Here is an 18,104-nt window from a genome sequence, read left to right on the forward strand (position 1 = left end):
CATTGAGACATTCACGGCAGAACTGGTACAAGAATCCAAGCCTTCTAATTCCCAGTCCCTGTCCTTGCTATTCTTCCATGCTTTCCACAAGAAGGCAGGCAGGGTATAAATGACTGACATCTGCTGCTTGAACCCAGAACAACCACCACCAAAACTTCCTCCTCTCATAATCATTAATAGTAATAATTGTAGTTGATATGGTTTGGCTGTGTCCCCAACCAAATCTCATCTTGAATTGTAGCTCCCATAATCCCCATGTGTTGTGGGAGAACCTGGAAGGAGGTAATTGAATCAAGGGGGTGGTTGCCCTCAGGCTGTTCTTGTGATAGTGAGTGACTTCTCGGGAGATCTGACAGTTTTATAAGGGGCTTTTCCTTTTTTGCTCAGCACTTCTCTCACCTGCCACCATGTGAAGAAGGATGTGTTTGTTTCCCCTTCCAGCATGATTGTAAGTTTCCCGAGGCCTCCCAAGCCCACAGAACTGTGTGTCAATTAAACCTCTTTTCATTATAAATTACCTAGTCTCAGGTATTTCTTCACAGCAGTACGAGAATGGACTAATACAGCAGTAGTAGTTGTGGTAGTGGTCATCACCATTGTCATAATTCAGTTTACAAAGCCCTGTAAACTAAGTTTCCTGTCAAATATATTAGCTCTTCTAAACTCAAAATAAATCCTTAAAGGTATCTCGCTCTGATTCTTCACTACTATTCTATATTATAATGAGGAAAATGGGTTTCACAGAATGATACATGTTGGAGCTGAGATTTGAATCCAGATCTCTGAACTAAAAATCTAGTGCTGTGTTCTTTGGCTTAGTGATTTATAAATGCTTAATCCCTTTAAGAAAATAATGAACATTATGGCCCCCTTCACAGAAATGCATGCAGAATTATGTAATCAACAAAACAGGGCACAATTTCAAGAGGTTAAATGATGACCTGCAATTAGGAATCCCTGTTCTTGGTTATATGGTCTCTAAGCCAACTAATATGCTAGTTGATAAGGTTATGTGGCATAACCCCTCTCAATGGTAATTGCAATTAATGACTAATTGCAATGGCATCGTAACTAAAGACTCCTAGAAGGGAATGCATATGATGCTTTTCTCAAACTCCTTGTCAAGATCAGTCCTCCTTTTCTACACACCCTGATGACACACTACTTATATTTTAGTAGAGTATGCATTTATTCTGCTCTGTGTAGGTGTGTTGGCGCTATTAGAATGTAAGTCATTAGAATGTAAATGTCTAATAGACTAACTACAACAATCATTTTTATCACTACCATTTTTTAATGGAGCACCTATTACAGCTTGATGCTTAATTATCACTCTGTGTCAGCCACTATTCTAATTCATTTAATTTTCTCAACAACCTTAAGAAGTATTTACTATTACTCCCTTTACAGTAAGGAACTAAGGCATAGAGGTTAAGTAACTAGCTCAGAAACACACAGCGAATAAGGAGCAAAGCTGAGGCAAAGGCAATTTGGCTTCAGAGTCTACTAATGGCCACCTCAGACTATTTCTCTTTTCTCCTGTGATAGCTACATGGATTTCTCTGATAATTCTATAAAAAGTAGCTTCCTTTACTTAAACAGCCTGAAAATGGAGCATTATTATCATGAAATTCATTAATTTATTACTTTTTAAACTTTTTCTTTCAAAATAATTTTAGATTTTCACAAAAGTTACAAAAATAGTAGACAGAGTTACCTTTTACTCTTCACCTAGTAAATTAACATAAACAACAATACTATTAATCTCTATTTGAATTTCAACAGTTCTCCTCCACTAATGTCTTTTTTCTGGTCCAGAGTCTAATCCACTATTATATATTGTTTCTAGTTGTAGTACTTCCCTAAGTCTCCTCCAGTCTACAGCAGTTCTTCAGTATTTAAGTTTCTTAATTTTCCTGTGGAGTAAACTGTCTAATAGCTTTGTGGAATGTCTCTCAATTTAGGTTTGTCTGATGTTTCCCATATTTCCATTGAGTTTAATCAGTTTGGGCAAGAACATGGCAGATATGATGTTGTGTCCTCGTTGATGCATCATAAAAGAAGACACATGATTTTACTACATGTTATTGCTGGTGTTGCTAACCTTCATCACTTGGATAAGGTGCTGTCTGCCATATTTATCTACTGGAAGTTATTATTTTCCTCTTCATATTAATTAGAATCTTGCACTGAAATCCTCTGGGATTATGACAATAACCTGCTTCCCAATTTTACTCAGTAATTTTAGCATCGATTGATGATTTTTGCCTGCAACATTTATCTCTGTAGTGTTTACCTAATGATGATTTTCTATTTCCATTATTTCTTCTACATTTATTTATTTATTTTTGAGACGGTGTCTCGCTCTGTCGTCAGGCTGGAGTGCAGTGGCGCATCTCAGCTTACTGCAACCTCTGCCTCCCCGGTTCAAGCAATTCTCCTGCCTCAGCCTTCCAAGTAGCTGGGACTACTGGCACATGCCACCACGCCCAGCTAATTTTTGTATTTTTAGTAGAGACGAGGTTTCACCATGTTGGCCAGGATGGTCTCGATCTCTTGGTCTTGTGATCCGCCCGCCTCGGCCTCCCAAAGTGCTGGGATTACAGGCGTGATCTTCTACATTTATTAATTGTACAGCTACTGTTCTGACAGTGAAGAGGAAGGCCTGTCCTTTCTTTCTCATTTAGTTCCTTCTTCAGTAATTTACTTATGAAGTTATTTACTTACAGACTTATTTCATGCTATTACTGGTTATTTTATCCTGAGTAGGCCACTGAGAGATTCTTAAAGCTAGTTCAAATGTACTTTGACAATTCCTTGTTGAGTAACTTAGTTCTTTCTGGCACCATAATTTTACTGCCCCAACCCTAGACTTAGCCAACTTTCTAAGAAGTCCTGATTACTTTTACTGGAGAAATGGGAGAATGGTATTTAGAATCCAGTATCTGGGAGCTAGGTATACACATTGCTACTAAGGTGTCATTGCTTCCAGGCCATCTCAGCACAGAGAGGTAGGGAACATATACATGTTTATTCATGCATGAATATATATATCTATATTTACTTATATTTATATACATCTGTGTACCTGTTTATACACATATATAATCATAAGTTGCTACTGACACCATAAGGTTCATTCTAACCTGCTCTTTTTCCCATTTGTGAGGAACCTGGCTCTCATTATCCACAATATATTGATTTCTTCACTCAGTTGTAGCATACACTTAAAGAGGTGTCAATACAGCTAACCCAGACACCTATGAAAAACAAATTCACCAATTAGAGTATAATATTTATGGATGGCTATTTTTCTCTTTAGCAATATGGCATACAGTCAAAATATTCTTTCCCAGATTTACTTAGGTTCTTTTCTTTTCCCAACCCCCTTTGTAATACAGTAGGTTCAGTTTTTACTGTGTGTATTTCATTTTGCCCACCCCAGCATACACATATATCCTGGCTATTTATCTATCTATCATCTATTTATCCAGCGATCAGGACATGAAGCATCACAATGATTCTAAGAGTTATAGTTATATAAAGATGTATACTCAGAGAAGTGTCATTTCTTCCTGCTACCATGTTCACATTCCCACATTCTTTCCACCACATTCCTACCATACCCTGTAAGTAACCAATCTTACTAGTTTCTGGTTTAAACTTCCTGTATTTCTTTTGCAAAAATGAATAGATACACATGTATTTCCCTACCTCTTTCTTTTTACATGAAAGGAATTACATTGTAAATACTTTTTGCACTCGATTTTCTTCAAAATATTCTAGAAATCACTCCGTATCAGATATTATCTTCAGTTTTACAGACGAAGAGACAGGTGTAAAGAGGTTAAGTAACTAGCTCAAGGTCCTATATCTATTAAGGAGTAAGGATGGGATGTGAATCTAAGAAGTTTTGATTCCAGAATCCATGCTCCTCCTTCTATATCAGTTTCTTATCCACAGGCCTTGGGTATATTCTTGGGGAATCTCTAGGTTCTCTAAGTTCTTTTACATCATTTAAAGAATTAATACATATATCTTCTGGATCATCCACAGGACTACCTTTTAAGCACTAACAGGCATCTTTATTGTCCATAGGATCTGAAAATCACCCAATAGCCCAAAGTGAATGCTCTCAATACAGTCACAGAAGGAAAGCTTTAGAGTAAACAGAGATAGCAGTTACCTGGCTGTGGCCTTCGCTTGCAGTTCTGGGAAAGCAGCATGGCCTTGTACCATGTGGTCTATCTGAAAAATAAGAGAGATGGGTCAATTTTATAGCTTCTTTAATTTACATAGAAGATAGAAAAATTTACATTAAAATGAGTGTATGTTTCTTTCAACTCTTTGTCCACACAGGATCTAAGAACATTAAAATGACAATGTAGCAAGTGTGCCTCAGCTAAAATAAATTTAGCTTTGATTAACCTAGTGCTAGTGCTAGCCTCTTAAATATATAAAACAAGGAAGTTTAGAGAGAAGATTAAAAGGAAATGAAATTCCCAAGGCTAAACTGGTAGAAGCAGGTTAGCATCAGGCTCAAGAATGAGGAGTAAGGAAGAAAGGGTAACTTAAGTCAACTGGTGGGGGGTCTGAGTGTTAAAAGCACCAACCTTTTCTGGATCACATCATCCAGGCTGTCATCCCTGGACAATGTCAAACCTTAAATTACTCACTGTGTCTTACTAATGGAGAAGCTGGATGAAAGAGACTATGTCGAGGGTTTTTAACAAAACCCTCATTTAAAAAAATTTTTTGAAACCCTTAGTTAAGGAAAACAAAAAGTGAGATGGCCCAGAGCTGTCAGGAGAAACTCTTCTGACTGAAAAATCGTCACATGGGAAATACAGCTCTCCAAGGACAGAAATGTCTGAGCTCTGAAGACAATCATCTTCTCATCTGAAATCCCAGGTCTAGGATCTCATTCCTTAATCCACTTGGTGACTCTAAACAAAATAGTATGAAATATGTATCAGGACAGAGATGTTTCTTCATGCAGTTACTCTGCTTGCTCTAACACACCCAAGCAGCACTGTGCTTGAATTCCTGAACCTCATCTGTGTATTTTCTGAATGTTTACCTGAGTTTCTAGGATGCAAAAACAACCATTCTGATAGAGTTAGTTTCATTCCAACTAGGAAAAGACTTGCTGTTTTGGCTTCACAGGGATAGGCCCTCTGAGCATGTTTCCTGAGAGCTAGGGCTGTAAAGAAGATAATTTGTTCAGGAGCCACAGAGGCTAGGTGTGGGTTCTGGCTCAGAATTTCACTAGCTGAGTGACTTTGTGCAAGTCACTAAACCGTTTTGAACCTCCATGGCATCCTTTTAAACAGGATTTCTAGAAAGTTAAGTGTGTCTACTTGATAAGGTTTGTCTGTGTCCCCACCAAAATCTCATCTTGAATTTTAGCTCCCATTATTCTCACATGTTGTGGAACGGACCTGGTAGGAGACAATTGAATCATGGAGGCAGTTTCCCCTATACTGTTCTTGTGGTAGTGAATAAGTCTCATGAGGTCTGATGGTTTTATAAGGGATTTCCTCTTTGACTTGGCTCTCATTTTCTCTTGCCTGCTGCCATGTAAGACTTTCACCTTCTGCCATGATTATGAGGCCTCCTCAATCATGTGGAACTGTGTCCATTAAACCTCTTTTTCTTTATAAATTACTTAGTCTTGGGTATGTCTTAATCAGCAGTGTGAAGATGGACTAATACACTACTACAGTGCCAACAGTAGCATAAATGGTATCACGTGAAATATACTGACTCATTTGCCATACATCAGCACTAACTTGAGCCTTATATGCACATTATTCTATTGTGTTTATTCTTTACAGCACTCCTATGAAGAAGATACTATTCTTCATTATGGAGATAAGGAAACTGAGCCCAAGGTCACAGAAAAGTAATGACAAATCTAGGTCTCAAACTGAGGCCTCTATATTTTAAGACCTTGTTCTTAACTACTATGTCATATTGTCTACTGAACTTCCAGATATAGGTTGTATACCATTGGTACAGTTTTTGGGGAAATGTTTCAGAATAATATCAAAGACACTGGTCGTTTCAATGAAAAAAAAATTCATGCAGTTATTGAACATTTCTTTTCTCTGGGTTCAACTTTGCATTACTGTGATGATGCACATCTTCATCACACTCTGGATCCCCTGAGCTTGCAATCCATTGAGAGCATCAAGATAAACTCACTGGGAACAGTAATGGATAATTAAAGGCATTACTTGATTTGACACTTGTTTTTATGGGAAGTGCTTTAGGAGTTCAGAGAAGAGAGAAAGAAAAGATGGACTGGTGACATATTTTGGAGGTGGAACCCTCAGGACTTACTGAGGATGGATGTGAGGAGAAAGGGGAAAGGAAGAGTCAAGGATTCATCCTATTTTTTTTCCTCATTTTTTGGCTTTAATAAAAATATAAATGATGGTATTCTTTACCAAGATATAGAAAGATAATGCAGAAGCAACTTTGGGAATGTATTCAGTTACTACAGTCAGAAAATGCAGTAATTCTTGACTCCTTCCTCCCTCTGACTCCGTAACATCAAATCCACCTTCACTCATTGATAGCACTGCTACAGTCCTTAACCCTTGGCCTCTTTCTTCTGCACACTTCACACCTAATCCATCAGGGTGTGAAGGTCAAGGTCAAGGTTTGAAGGTGGCTGTACCTTCAAAATATATCCAAAATCTAAGCTTTATTTACCAGCTCCATTCCATTATCCTCTTCACTTAGCTGACTTACTGCAATAACCTCTTTCTGGCTTCTATGCTTCCCTCCCCATACTTTCAACCCATAGTTAACAACACAGTAACCCTACAACAATACAGTAGGCAGCAGTAAAAATGATTCTTTGAAAACCTAAGTCATCTCACATCCCTCCTCTGCTCACTATTCTCCAATGGTTTCCATTTCACTCAGAGTAAAAACTATTACTGTGGCCAATAATGTAGACCCTAATACCTCTCTGAACTTGTTCCCTGCAACTCTCATTTTGGTTCTCTCTGCCCCATCCATTATGACCTTCTTGCTGTTCTCATAATATCCCAAGCAAGCAACCATCTTCAGAATCTTTACATTGGTTTTCCCCTTGACCTGGTATATTCTTCCCCTAGGTTTCAGAATGGCTAAATTCCTTCCTTTCCTCATTCTTTGTTCAAATGTCACATGAGTGAGGTCTGCCCTGACCACCCTATTTAAAACTGCAACCTTCATACCATAATTTTGGTATATTATCATAACATTGAATTTATTTATTTATTGTTTATATATTTGTGTATATGTTTATTTATTTAATAAATATATATATATATATTTGTGTATATGTTTATTATATATATAATTTTGGTATATACACCATAAAATTAAATTTATTTATTTATTGTGTATTATTGGTCTCTCTAACATCATCCTCCTGTTAGAATGTAAGCTTGAGAAAGGTACAGAAGTCTTGGCAGGACGTAGGAGGGTGCAGAAGGGACTGTTTTACTCACTGCTCTTTTCTCACTCAGAACAGTACCTTAAGCATAGTAAGCACTCGGTAAATACTGGCGGTATAAATAAACATCATTCTAAAGAATTCAGACTTTATTCTAATGACAACTGAAGAGCTATCACAAGTGACAGACTCAACTATGTTTCAGAAAGACTTCTATAGTTACAATGCAAGAGCAAAATTAGAGGGGGAAAGATTAGAGGCAAGAAGCCAATTAGGAAGTTGTGCAGCAATCCAGATGAGTAAACAAAAAATACAGCAAAAGCCAGGGCAGGAAGAGGGAACAGGGAGACATTTGTTAATGCAGAGCTAGTCTTTGTATCCATGAAGTCATTCTAACTAGCGAATGTGAAATGCTGGGGACACACCTACATCTGTACACAGATCTTGTCAATACTGATGCATACACATTTTTCTCCCATGGCCTTACAAAACCTGCCAACTGTATTTGCTTCAAGACGCTTAAAGAGAATGTCATGTTAGTGGACAACAGTTGTTTCTCAAGGGAGTCTACAAGAAAACTGGAAGAAAAGCTCAGAAACGCAACTCCACAAAAATCAGATTCAGTTTTGGAAAGATCTTGGGCCTCTGGTGGTCAATTCGGGTTTGTATTGTGGCTCTCCTACTGATAACTGCAAGATTTTGATCAGATTACCTTACCATTCTCAGCCTACTTCTTCATCAATAAAACGAACATAAGAACACTGAATGTTCTTACGCTGTCAAGACCAAATGAAATACCAAATCTTAAGGGGCCTAAAAGTATTCAGTATATAATAAGTACTCAGTATTAACATCTATTTTTCCAGTAGGCAGTAGTGATTGTACTATCTATTTTTATGTCTTACAATAAATTATAACGATCAGTTCTGTATCCAACCTTTTTACTTGATGATGAACTACTGGAGTGACATATTCTTGCCTGGCCCGGTGTAATCACCCAGGAAATCTCTGTCACATGATGGAAGGAGTGAATGAATGAAGGGATGAAATCATTATCTCCATAACCTGTAGTACACTGTGCACACTGCAAGTTATTAATACATCCATTTATAGCAGAATGGCTTCCATAAGTGACTTCCTGAGGCTAGTCCCAGTCTTCAAAATGAAGCAGGGAGCAGATAGACACTCACAATGTGTACATCCTAAAATCCCAAGAGCACATAGCAACTTGTGGCATTGTAACTTTGTGACTTAATCCAAGCCCAATTGTTTCAGAAAGCCAATGCCACCATAGCAGTGGCTTAGGAACTTGTCTTAGCCTTCTTTATCTAATGCCATCCCCAATAAAAATGGCTCCATGTGAGGCAAAGAAGACTACTTGGAAAGGGTGATGGTCGAGGTCCAGTTGGAAACAGGATTTGGTATCTTGATGCAGGAACTGCATGGGGTCAGTGTTCTGTGGATGAAGTCTGGGCAAAGGCAATGCTTTTTTGCACAACTATTCTGTAAAGAATATTGGCAAGCACGAGACAAGCCTTGATGCATGATGAAACTAAAATCAATCATCCTTGGGAAGGGAGCATGTGCTTTTCTAAGAAGAAGTAAATATCAAAAAAAAAATAAAAAAAAATATCAAAAGATCCTGTCCTATTTCTTTTCCTTCATCCTGAGGATAACCAGACTTAGAATGAAATACTTGCTTTGTAATAGAAGATCTGTATTTAATTATAAAAATGAGACAAAATATCTTTTTTTCAAATCTATGGTTTATATATATTTTTCATTTCTTTTCCTTTTCTTTTTTAATTCTTCTTTCCTCTCCTTTGCTTTCTTTTTTCTGTCTTTTCTCATTTCCCATCTCTTCTGCCTTAGTGTGTGTATGTATGACTGTGTGGCATTGTTGATACCGTAAACAATGTACTACTGGAGCAGACACTCTCAGATGTGGCTTATTAAAGAAGTACATATGCAACAAGGAACAAAAAAGATGCAGCTTTCTCTTATCATTTCCTATGTGACAACAATGTGTTTTAAAACCAGAGACTGTAATTTACAAGAGAATAAACAAGAATTAGTCAATGGTAATGAAAGGTGAGTAGTAAATAAACCATATTAAAAGGCCATCGATGTTGGGTGAGGAGTCTCTCCAGCTGTGATTGCTACCTTCACCTAAGTATAAAATACAGATACTGACTGTATCTATAAGTATAGTCAGAGGACTTTTGAGAGTATTAATGAAATAATACATGAAAAGTTCTTAGAATTAAGATTGGAAACAAGCCGTCAAAATAACATTAGGCATTGTAATTATGGCTGTCATTCAAAGTTTAACAGAATTATGTGTATAAATCCCTCTAACAGAAAAAAATCCAGAAAGCTACAATTATTATAATTAATACTACCATCATGATAATTTTTTTTGTCTGTTTTATAACTGGCATCTCTCTCTTTGCATGTCCTCTTTGGACTAATGATGGACAATGTAATTTGCTCTTGATTCAAATTTTGCTCCATTGTGCTAGATTTTGGATTTCCTAAGATTTCACTCTCTGTAAACTATGAGTCAATCAAGCCGCTTGCCTCTGTCCAATGAAACTAAGTTGCCCAAAATGGAGCTTCTAATGAAGCTTGACAGGTTGATGGTGCAATACTAATGAAACAGATAAAAGCTAACAATTCCCATGACTGCTGTCAAAAACCACAGTGGAATATTATGATTTGTTGGTGATAGCAATGAAGAGGTCCCATTTTTTATTTAAATTCAGGCTTATGAAATAGGTATAACCAATTTTTGTCCACAAAGATATGTCATAACATTTGGGATAATATGGGTTATATACATGGCAGTGGAGGAAACTTTGAGCCAATGCTGGGGAAAATATTTCTGACTGATAGGGATGTTCGACGTGTATATCAAGCCCTTAAAAACCTACTGATGGACAAGTTCGTGAACAATGCATTCTGCACAAATAATTGGTTTACTGGATTGTTTCCCTTATTAGAAAAATCTTCTGGCTTGTGTCGTCTATGAGTTCTGAGTCTCCTATATACCATGATCGGAGGTTTAAAAGGGCTATATTTCAGTCATGGGTCCTCAATGTGCCACAAAAAGAGAAAGAATATTTAACTTAAAAGTTGTCCAGGAAGAGCTGGGGGGAGGGGGAGGGGCCAAAATGGCCCACCAGAAGCAGCAGCAATCGGAGACTCCCATTGAAAAGAACTGTAACAGCTTGCGAATCCTGCAGCAGCAACGGATGTATCCAGGTTCTGTCATCAGAACTGACTAGTCGGCTGTGTGACCCATGAGAGGAAGGAAGAGCTGTGTGGTGTGGTGGCCAACCTGAGAGCCACATGGGTCAGGAGAGTCCCCAGCCCCCAGCTAAGGGAAGCAGTGAGTGAATGTGCTATCCAGCCTGAGAAACCATGCTTTTTCTAGGGAAATGTGAAACACACGCATCGGAAGGTCCCACTCATGAGCCCATGCCACCAGGGCCTAGGGTTCTCAACCACAGAGCCACATAGATTCCCAACAACCACTCAGCTAGAATCTGCTTAAGCCTGCTGAGCTCCTGAGAGGCGGCCAGCACCACAGCTGAGGCTGCCTGCTATCTAAGCCATTTGAGCTCCTTGGGGCAGGGGCGGGAGCCAACACTGGGACTGATAGCTGCATAACACACTAAGTTCCCAGAGTGGGGGAAGGGTAGCAGCCATCTCTATAGCTTCAGGACATGCTTTTCCCCTTCTGGAGCCAGCGAGGCTGGATGGCTTGGTCCCAAGAGGTATTCTCCACAGCCCAACACACCAGCTGTGGCAGACTGCGGCCAGAGTGCCTCTTCAGGCCTGATCCTGACCCATCCCTCCTCACTGGGTGAGGCCTCCCCGCAGGAACTCCAACAACTCCAGCCAGAACTCTGATCTCCTTGGGCCTGAGCCCCTAGGGGGAGGGGTGGCCGCAGTCTCCACAAAATTAGTCTTTCCTCCTGCTAGTTCTGAGGAATCTGGGCAGCTCAGACAAGCAGGCTCTACCTGCTTGTACACCCCTTCCACCAAAGGACACTCAAAGTGCCTGTTAAATGGGGGTCCTGCTCCCCTTGTGCACCACTGGGTGAGACACTTCAACAGGAGTTGTCAGACACCCTATACAGAAGCTTTCCTACTGGCATCAGGTTAGTGCCCCTTGAGGTCAGAGATCCCAGAGGAAAGAGCAGGCACCCATCTTTGCCATTCTCCAGACTCCTCGAGTGACATTTCCAGGCATAGGAGTGAACCACATCAACAGGGCCTGAAGGGAACCCTCAGCAAATCACAGCAACCCTACAGAACAGAGACCTGACCATTAAAAGAAAAACAAACAGAAAGGAACAACAGCATCAACAAAAAAAGAGTCCCCACAAAAACCCCATCCAAGGGTTAGCAGCCTCAAAGATCGAAATGAGACAAACTCATGAAGATGAGAAAGAATCAACAAAAAAACACTGAAAACCCAAAAGGCCAGAGTGCCTGTTCTCCTCCAAATGATCACAACGCCTCTCCAGCAAGGGCGCAGAACTAGACAGGGGATGCGACTGACAAGTTGACAGAAGTAGGCTTCAGAAGGTGGGTAGTAACAAACTCCGCTGAGCTAAAGGAGCATGTGCTAACCCAATGCAAAGAAGCTAAGAACCTTGGTAATAGGTTACAGAAGCTGCTAACTAGAATAACCTGTTTAGAGAGAAACACAAATGACCTGGTGGAGCTGAAAAACACAACATGAGAACTGTGTGAAGCATACACAAGTATTGATAGCTAAATGCACCAAGCAGAAGAAAGGATATCATAATTTGAAGACCATCTTGCTGAAATGAGGCATGCACACAGTATTAGAGAAAAAAGAATAAAAAGGAATGAACAAAACCTCCGTGAAATATGAAACAATATAAAAAGACCAAACTTATAATTGATTGGAATACCTGAAAGAGATAGGGAGAATGGAACCAAGTTGGAAAACACACTTCAGGATATTATCCAGGAGAACTTCCCCAACCTAGTAAGACAGGCTGACATTCAAATTCAGAAAATACAGAGAACACCACTAAGATACTCTAAGAGAAGACTGACCCCAAGACACATAATCCTCAGATTCTCCAAGGTGGAAATGAAGAAAAAAATGTCAAGGGCAGCCAGAGAGAAAGGCCAGATCACCTACAAAGGGAAGGCCATCAAACTAACAGCATATTTCTCTGCAGAATCCCTACAAGCCAGAAGAGAGTGAGAGCCAACATTCAACATTCGTAAAGAAAAGAATTTTCAACCCCAATTTCATATCCAGACAAATTAAGCTTGATAAGTGAAGGAGAAATAAAATTCATTCCAGACAAGCAAATGCTAAGAGATTTTGTCACCACCTGGCCTGTCTTGCCAGAGCTCTTATAGGAAGCCCTAAATATGGAAAGGAAAAACCGGTACCAGCTACTGCAAAAACATGCCAAAACATGAAGACCAATTCAATGACACTGTGAAGAAACTGCATTAACTTGTGTGCCAAATAATCAGATAACATCATGATGACAGGATCAAATTCATATATAACAATATCATCCTTAAATGTAAGTGGGCTAAATGACCCAATTAAAAGACACAGACTGACAAATTGGATAAGGAGTCAAGACCCATCAATGTGCTGTACTCAGGAGACTCATCTCACATGCAAAGACACACATAGGTGCAAAATAAAGGGATGGAGGAAAATTTACCAAGCAAATGGAAAGCCAAAAAAAGTAGGGGTTTCAAACTTGGTCTCTGATAAAACAGACTTTAAACCAACAAAGATCAAAAAAGACAAAGAAGGGCATGACATAATGGTAAAGGGATGAATTCCACAAGAAGAGCTAACTATCCTAAATATATATGCACCCAATACAGGAACACCCAGATTCAGAAAACAAGTTCTCAGAGACTACAAAGAGACTTAGACTCCCAAACAATAATAGTGGGAGACTTTAACACCCCACTGTCAATATTAGACAGATCAACAATATAGAAAATTAACAAAAATATTCAGGACTTGAACTAAGCTCTGAATTAAGTGGACCTAGCAAACATCTACAGAACTCTCCACCCCTAATCATCAGACTACGTTGTTCTCAGTGCTACATGGCACTTATTCTAAAACCAACCACATAATTGGAAGTAAAACACTCCTCAACAAATGCAAAAGAAGTGAAATCATAACAAACAGTCTCTCAGAACACAGTACAATCAAATTAGAACTCAGTATTAAGAAACTAACTCAAAACCACATAACTACATAAAAAATTGAACAATCTGCACCTGAATGACTCCTGGGTAGATAATAAAGTTAAGGCAGAAATAAAGAAGTTCTTTGAAACCAGTGAGAACAAAGAGACCACATATCAGAATCTCTAGGACACAGCTAAAGCAGTATTAAGAGGAAAATTTATAGCACTAAATGCCCACATCAGAAAGCTAGAAAGATCTCAAATCGACACCCTAACATCACAATTAAAAGAGCTAGAGAAGTAAGAGCAAACAAATCCAAAAGCTAGCAGAAGGCAAACTAAGATCAGGGCAGAACTGAAGGAAATAAAGACATGAAAAACCCTTCAAAAAAAAAAAAAAAATCAATGAATCCAGAAGCTGGTTTTTTTCTTTAACAAAATTAACAAAATATACAGCTAGCTAGATTAATAAAGAAGAAACGAGAGAAGAATCAAATAGGCACAAAAATGATAAAGGGATATCACCACTGACCCACAGAGATACAAACTGCCATCAGAGAATGCTACAAACACCTCTATGCAAATCAACTAGAAAATCTAGAATGAATGGATAAATTGCTGGACACAGACACCTTCCCAAGACTAAACCAGGAAGAAGTCAGTTCACTGCAACCTATGCCCCTTGGGTTCAAGTGATTCTCCTGTCTCAGCCTCCCAAGTAGCTGAGATTACAGGTGCCCACCATCATGCCTGGCTAATTTTTGTATTTTTAGTAGAGATGTGGTTTCACCATGTTTGCCAGGCTGGCCTTGAACCCAGGCCTCAGGTGATCCACCCACCCTGGCCTTCCAAAGTGCTGGGATTAAAGGCATGAGCCACCGTGCCCAGGAGAGCCCTTGTCTTTAAGGAGCTGAGTGTTCTAGGAAAGAGGATTAGTAACCAATAAGAATAACAGAGTGTGCTAGGAGCTGGAGTTGGATCTTAAAGGACAAGTAAAATTATTGAGGTGGTAGAGAACTCCCCAAGCAGGGAAAGAAGCATGTATAAAGGGATAGAGAAGTGAAATGGCAGGAGGCGTGGAGAAGCTGTGAGGAAGGCAATCTAGTGTAAAGAGCAGGCACATGTGTGGGACTGGAGGAGATAGACCATGAAGTGTATAATGTAGCCAGACGATTATCTGAGCCACGTCTCGAGGGCTATGGGGAAAATTGAAGGATTTGGGCTGGGGACTAACATGCCATTTTCACAAAGTAGAATATCACTCTCATCATCCTGAGAAAAATGGATTGGGCTGAGGAAAAATCAGGTAAGAAGAAGGGCTGATTATCACTGCCTCACACATGCTACACCTGTATAACAGGTTAGGCTGTGCACTAAGAGGATGTTAACCCCGACTCAGGGGTCTGCAAATCCTCCAGACCCTGGGTATATGGGCCATGGACTCATCAATGGCATAAAAACATCCATGACCCTACTGAGAAAGTGTCAACTTACCAATTTTCCAGTAACGCTCTGACCACCTTCATTCAGCCAGAACCCAGGTACCATGGCTGAGAAATAAGGCCCCCAGACCCCTGGTACAAAAATCGGGTCTTTGCTGATCTGGAAAGAAACACAGAAAATAATGTGAAAATATTGTCTTTCAGGGGCAGGGGGAGAGTTCTCCTCCTAACTAATATTTCTATGACCATGGAATTAGGCTTCTTACTGAATGACTTTTATGGTGGGGAAGTCGCTCTCTCCAGAGAAAGGCATGGCTCCTTTTTTTAGAAACTTTCCTGATAATTCATTTAAATGTCAAGGTAATAAAAATGATCATTTTGGAAAGAAACTGATAAGATGTTTCCTTGCTGCCTCCCTCGCTATGGCAGAGATTGCAAAAGTGGTCCCCATTCTCCACTCTTCCTGGGTCAATACCATTTGCAATGAGACTTTGCAGCTCCTCACATTGGGAGGTGGGTCTCTCTCCCTACCTCATGAATCTATGCCAGTGTTGTGGCTTGTTTTGCCAAGAGAATGAGGTAGATGTGACACTGGGCCAGTTTTCTGGCCTCAAGAGGACTGTGTGCTTCTATGCTGTCTTTCACTCCTCAAACTTGGCCACAAGAACATGCCCTGACAAGGATGCTGGGTGACAAGAGATGTGCAACAGAGCTGAGTCTGTTCCACTGTCTCAGGTATTGTCCCAGATATATGAAAGAATCCAGGCAACACCAGCAAATCTTCCTAGGTGACCAGCATTGACTAGCCCAGATCATCAGAATCACCTAGCCAACCAACAGACTTGTGAGCAAAAATAAATGTCTACTGTTGTTTGTCACTAAGGTTTTGTATTTGTCTGCAACTTAGCATTTGGAAGATAATAATAACTGATATATTTTTTTCCTTTTACAAACATGGACTGCTACCTAATAGCAATCCTCTTCCCAATGGGTGCTGGGACACAAAGATGAATAAGAGTTCTTACCTTCAAGAAACTCCCATCTAGTGGAGGAACTATACAAATAAATAGACAAATAGAATATGGCATGGCCCATGAGATGGCAAAGACAAAATACAGAATATTGTGGATGGGCACAGAGGGTGAGGAATGTGCTGAAGATTATACAAAGACAGAGGCCATAGTTTAACTATATACCCCAAGGCCAACTGCCCAGAGTCAAGTGGTGAAACTTAAGTCATTCTGCTTTCCCTGAGTTGCTAGCTCTAATCATAAACAAAGCACAAAACATAAGTTTTATGTCCCTGTCAGCATGATTTGATGAAATTAAAACTTAAGCTTTAGGTCCTTGTCAGCATGATTCAGGGAAATTAAATCAATCAGCTATAGGCAAATCAGTTTAACAGTCCTATTTGCCCTAAAAAAAAAAAAGCTAACACTTAACAGCCAATTACTAAAAAGGTCAAAATATTTTCTCCTTAATGCTTCATAAACTGCTCTGTAACTGACATAAGGTGAGCTTCTTACCACTTGAATTCTTGCTGAGGGCAAGCTGTACTTTTTGTTAGTAAACTTCCAAATTTTCCCTAACTTGTTCTCATTTTATTTTTGACAAGTGGAATGGTACAGCAGTGGCTTGTTAGAGAAAGGGACATAAGCTAAGTTTGAAAAGACTATTGGGATTTTGGTAGATGAAGTGAAATAAACATTTCAGGTAGAGGGAAGAGCTTGAACAAAGCCATGTCGGTAAGATAGGTGTTCTCAGTAATCAAGAGAGTGCAATGTTTTCTTTTCTTTCCTTTTCTGTAACAGACCATAGCAGGCCCTTCAACTGTAAGGAAACTATATAAAGAGATGAACTAGAACAGGTGGGGATAGACCATGTGTTCACTCATCTGCAATGGTATGTGCTTCTCATGTATTCAGCAATAAGGAATGCTGATGTCACATTTATGGTCGCAGAAATGTTTTGCTAGAGGGTAGGGAAGAAAAGAGAGTTGGGTATACAAGGTGTATTCCAGCAGGTTTTGAGGCTGGGCAGATAATCCATTCATTTATATATTTCACAAATATTTACTCAGCCCTTACTATGTGCTTGGTAACGTGCTAGGCCCAGAGGATACAGAAGTTATGACCAGCATTTTAGCATGGGGACAGATCTTATTTAATTGTCTTGATCTCAGCTACCCTGGTTCTCTTTTTACTAAACTAGTGACTCCTCAAATCAGTAGGATTCCCAACTCCAAAATGGGAAGGAGGTGAAGGAAGGCAAAAAACAAAAACAGTGTAACACTGTCAAATTTAAATTTTGTCAAATTAGGACGAATCTTCACAATGGGCATTTTAACATCTAAAATAGGAAGAATAATCTCAGGGAGAAAAAAGATAGGCTTTCATAAGAAAAGTAAGTTCAGCTTACATTAACATATACATTCATTTCTTTACTGGTTCAACGGATGTTTCCTGAGTTCCTAGTCCAGGTCTGTGCCAAGCACAGAGACAAATGGTAAACAAGAGCACAGTCCCTGTCCTCATAAAGCAACCAGTCTTGAGAGGGAAGCAGACCAGGGTGACCAATTACACAGGTTTGGCCAGGACTCTCCCAGTTTCAGCACTGAAACTCTTGCCTTCTGGAAAACCCCTCAGTCTCAGCCAAACTGGGACAATTGGCTACCCGAAGACAAACATTAATCAAATCATTACACGGATATGTAATTACCAACTGTGAGAAGTAAATAAGGGAAAGCCAAAAGGTATTATGCGAGCATACAAGTGAGGTGCCTAATTCAGTCTAGGTGACAGGGAATGCTTCTCCGAGGAAATGACATGAATTAATATGTAAAACATGCATGGAAATTATGCAGGTAGGTGAGTGTAAGTGTGGTGTGTATATGAGAGAGAATGCACGCGTAAGCTATGGAGAATGTTCCAGCCACAGGGAGTGCATACTAACTGGTACTTTTTTCACCACTCTGCCTTTCTTTGCCCTGTG

At 39.5% G+C, this 18,104-nt stretch overlaps 1 protein-coding gene across 14 annotated transcripts in view; it reads right to left on the bottom strand.

The window, feature by feature from the left end:
- FGGY (FGGY carbohydrate kinase domain containing) overlaps positions 1-18,104 on the bottom strand; it is a 429,508-nt gene that overhangs the window by 125,276 nt on the left and 286,128 nt on the right. For 13 of the 14 annotated variants that reach the window (XM_032297123.1, XM_032297121.1, XM_032297119.1 and 10 more), the window contains 2 exons: positions 15,166-15,273; positions 4,187-4,248 (listed from right to left, as the gene is read on the bottom strand). In XM_032297123.1, coding sequence (XP_032153014.1) covers positions 4,187-4,248; positions 15,166-15,273 — 170 coding nt within the window. The remainder of the gene's footprint in view (positions 1-4,186; positions 4,249-15,165; positions 15,274-18,104) is intronic. The other variant, XM_032297117.1, reaches the window with a different exon arrangement.

The sequence above is a fragment of the Sapajus apella genome, unplaced genomic scaffold, assembly GCF_009761245.1.
Source record: "Sapajus apella isolate SASKATOON/1434 unplaced genomic scaffold, GSC_monkey_1.0 scaffold36, whole genome shotgun sequence".
In the NCBI taxonomy this organism is placed as follows: domain Eukaryota; kingdom Metazoa; phylum Chordata; class Mammalia; order Primates; family Cebidae; genus Sapajus; species Sapajus apella.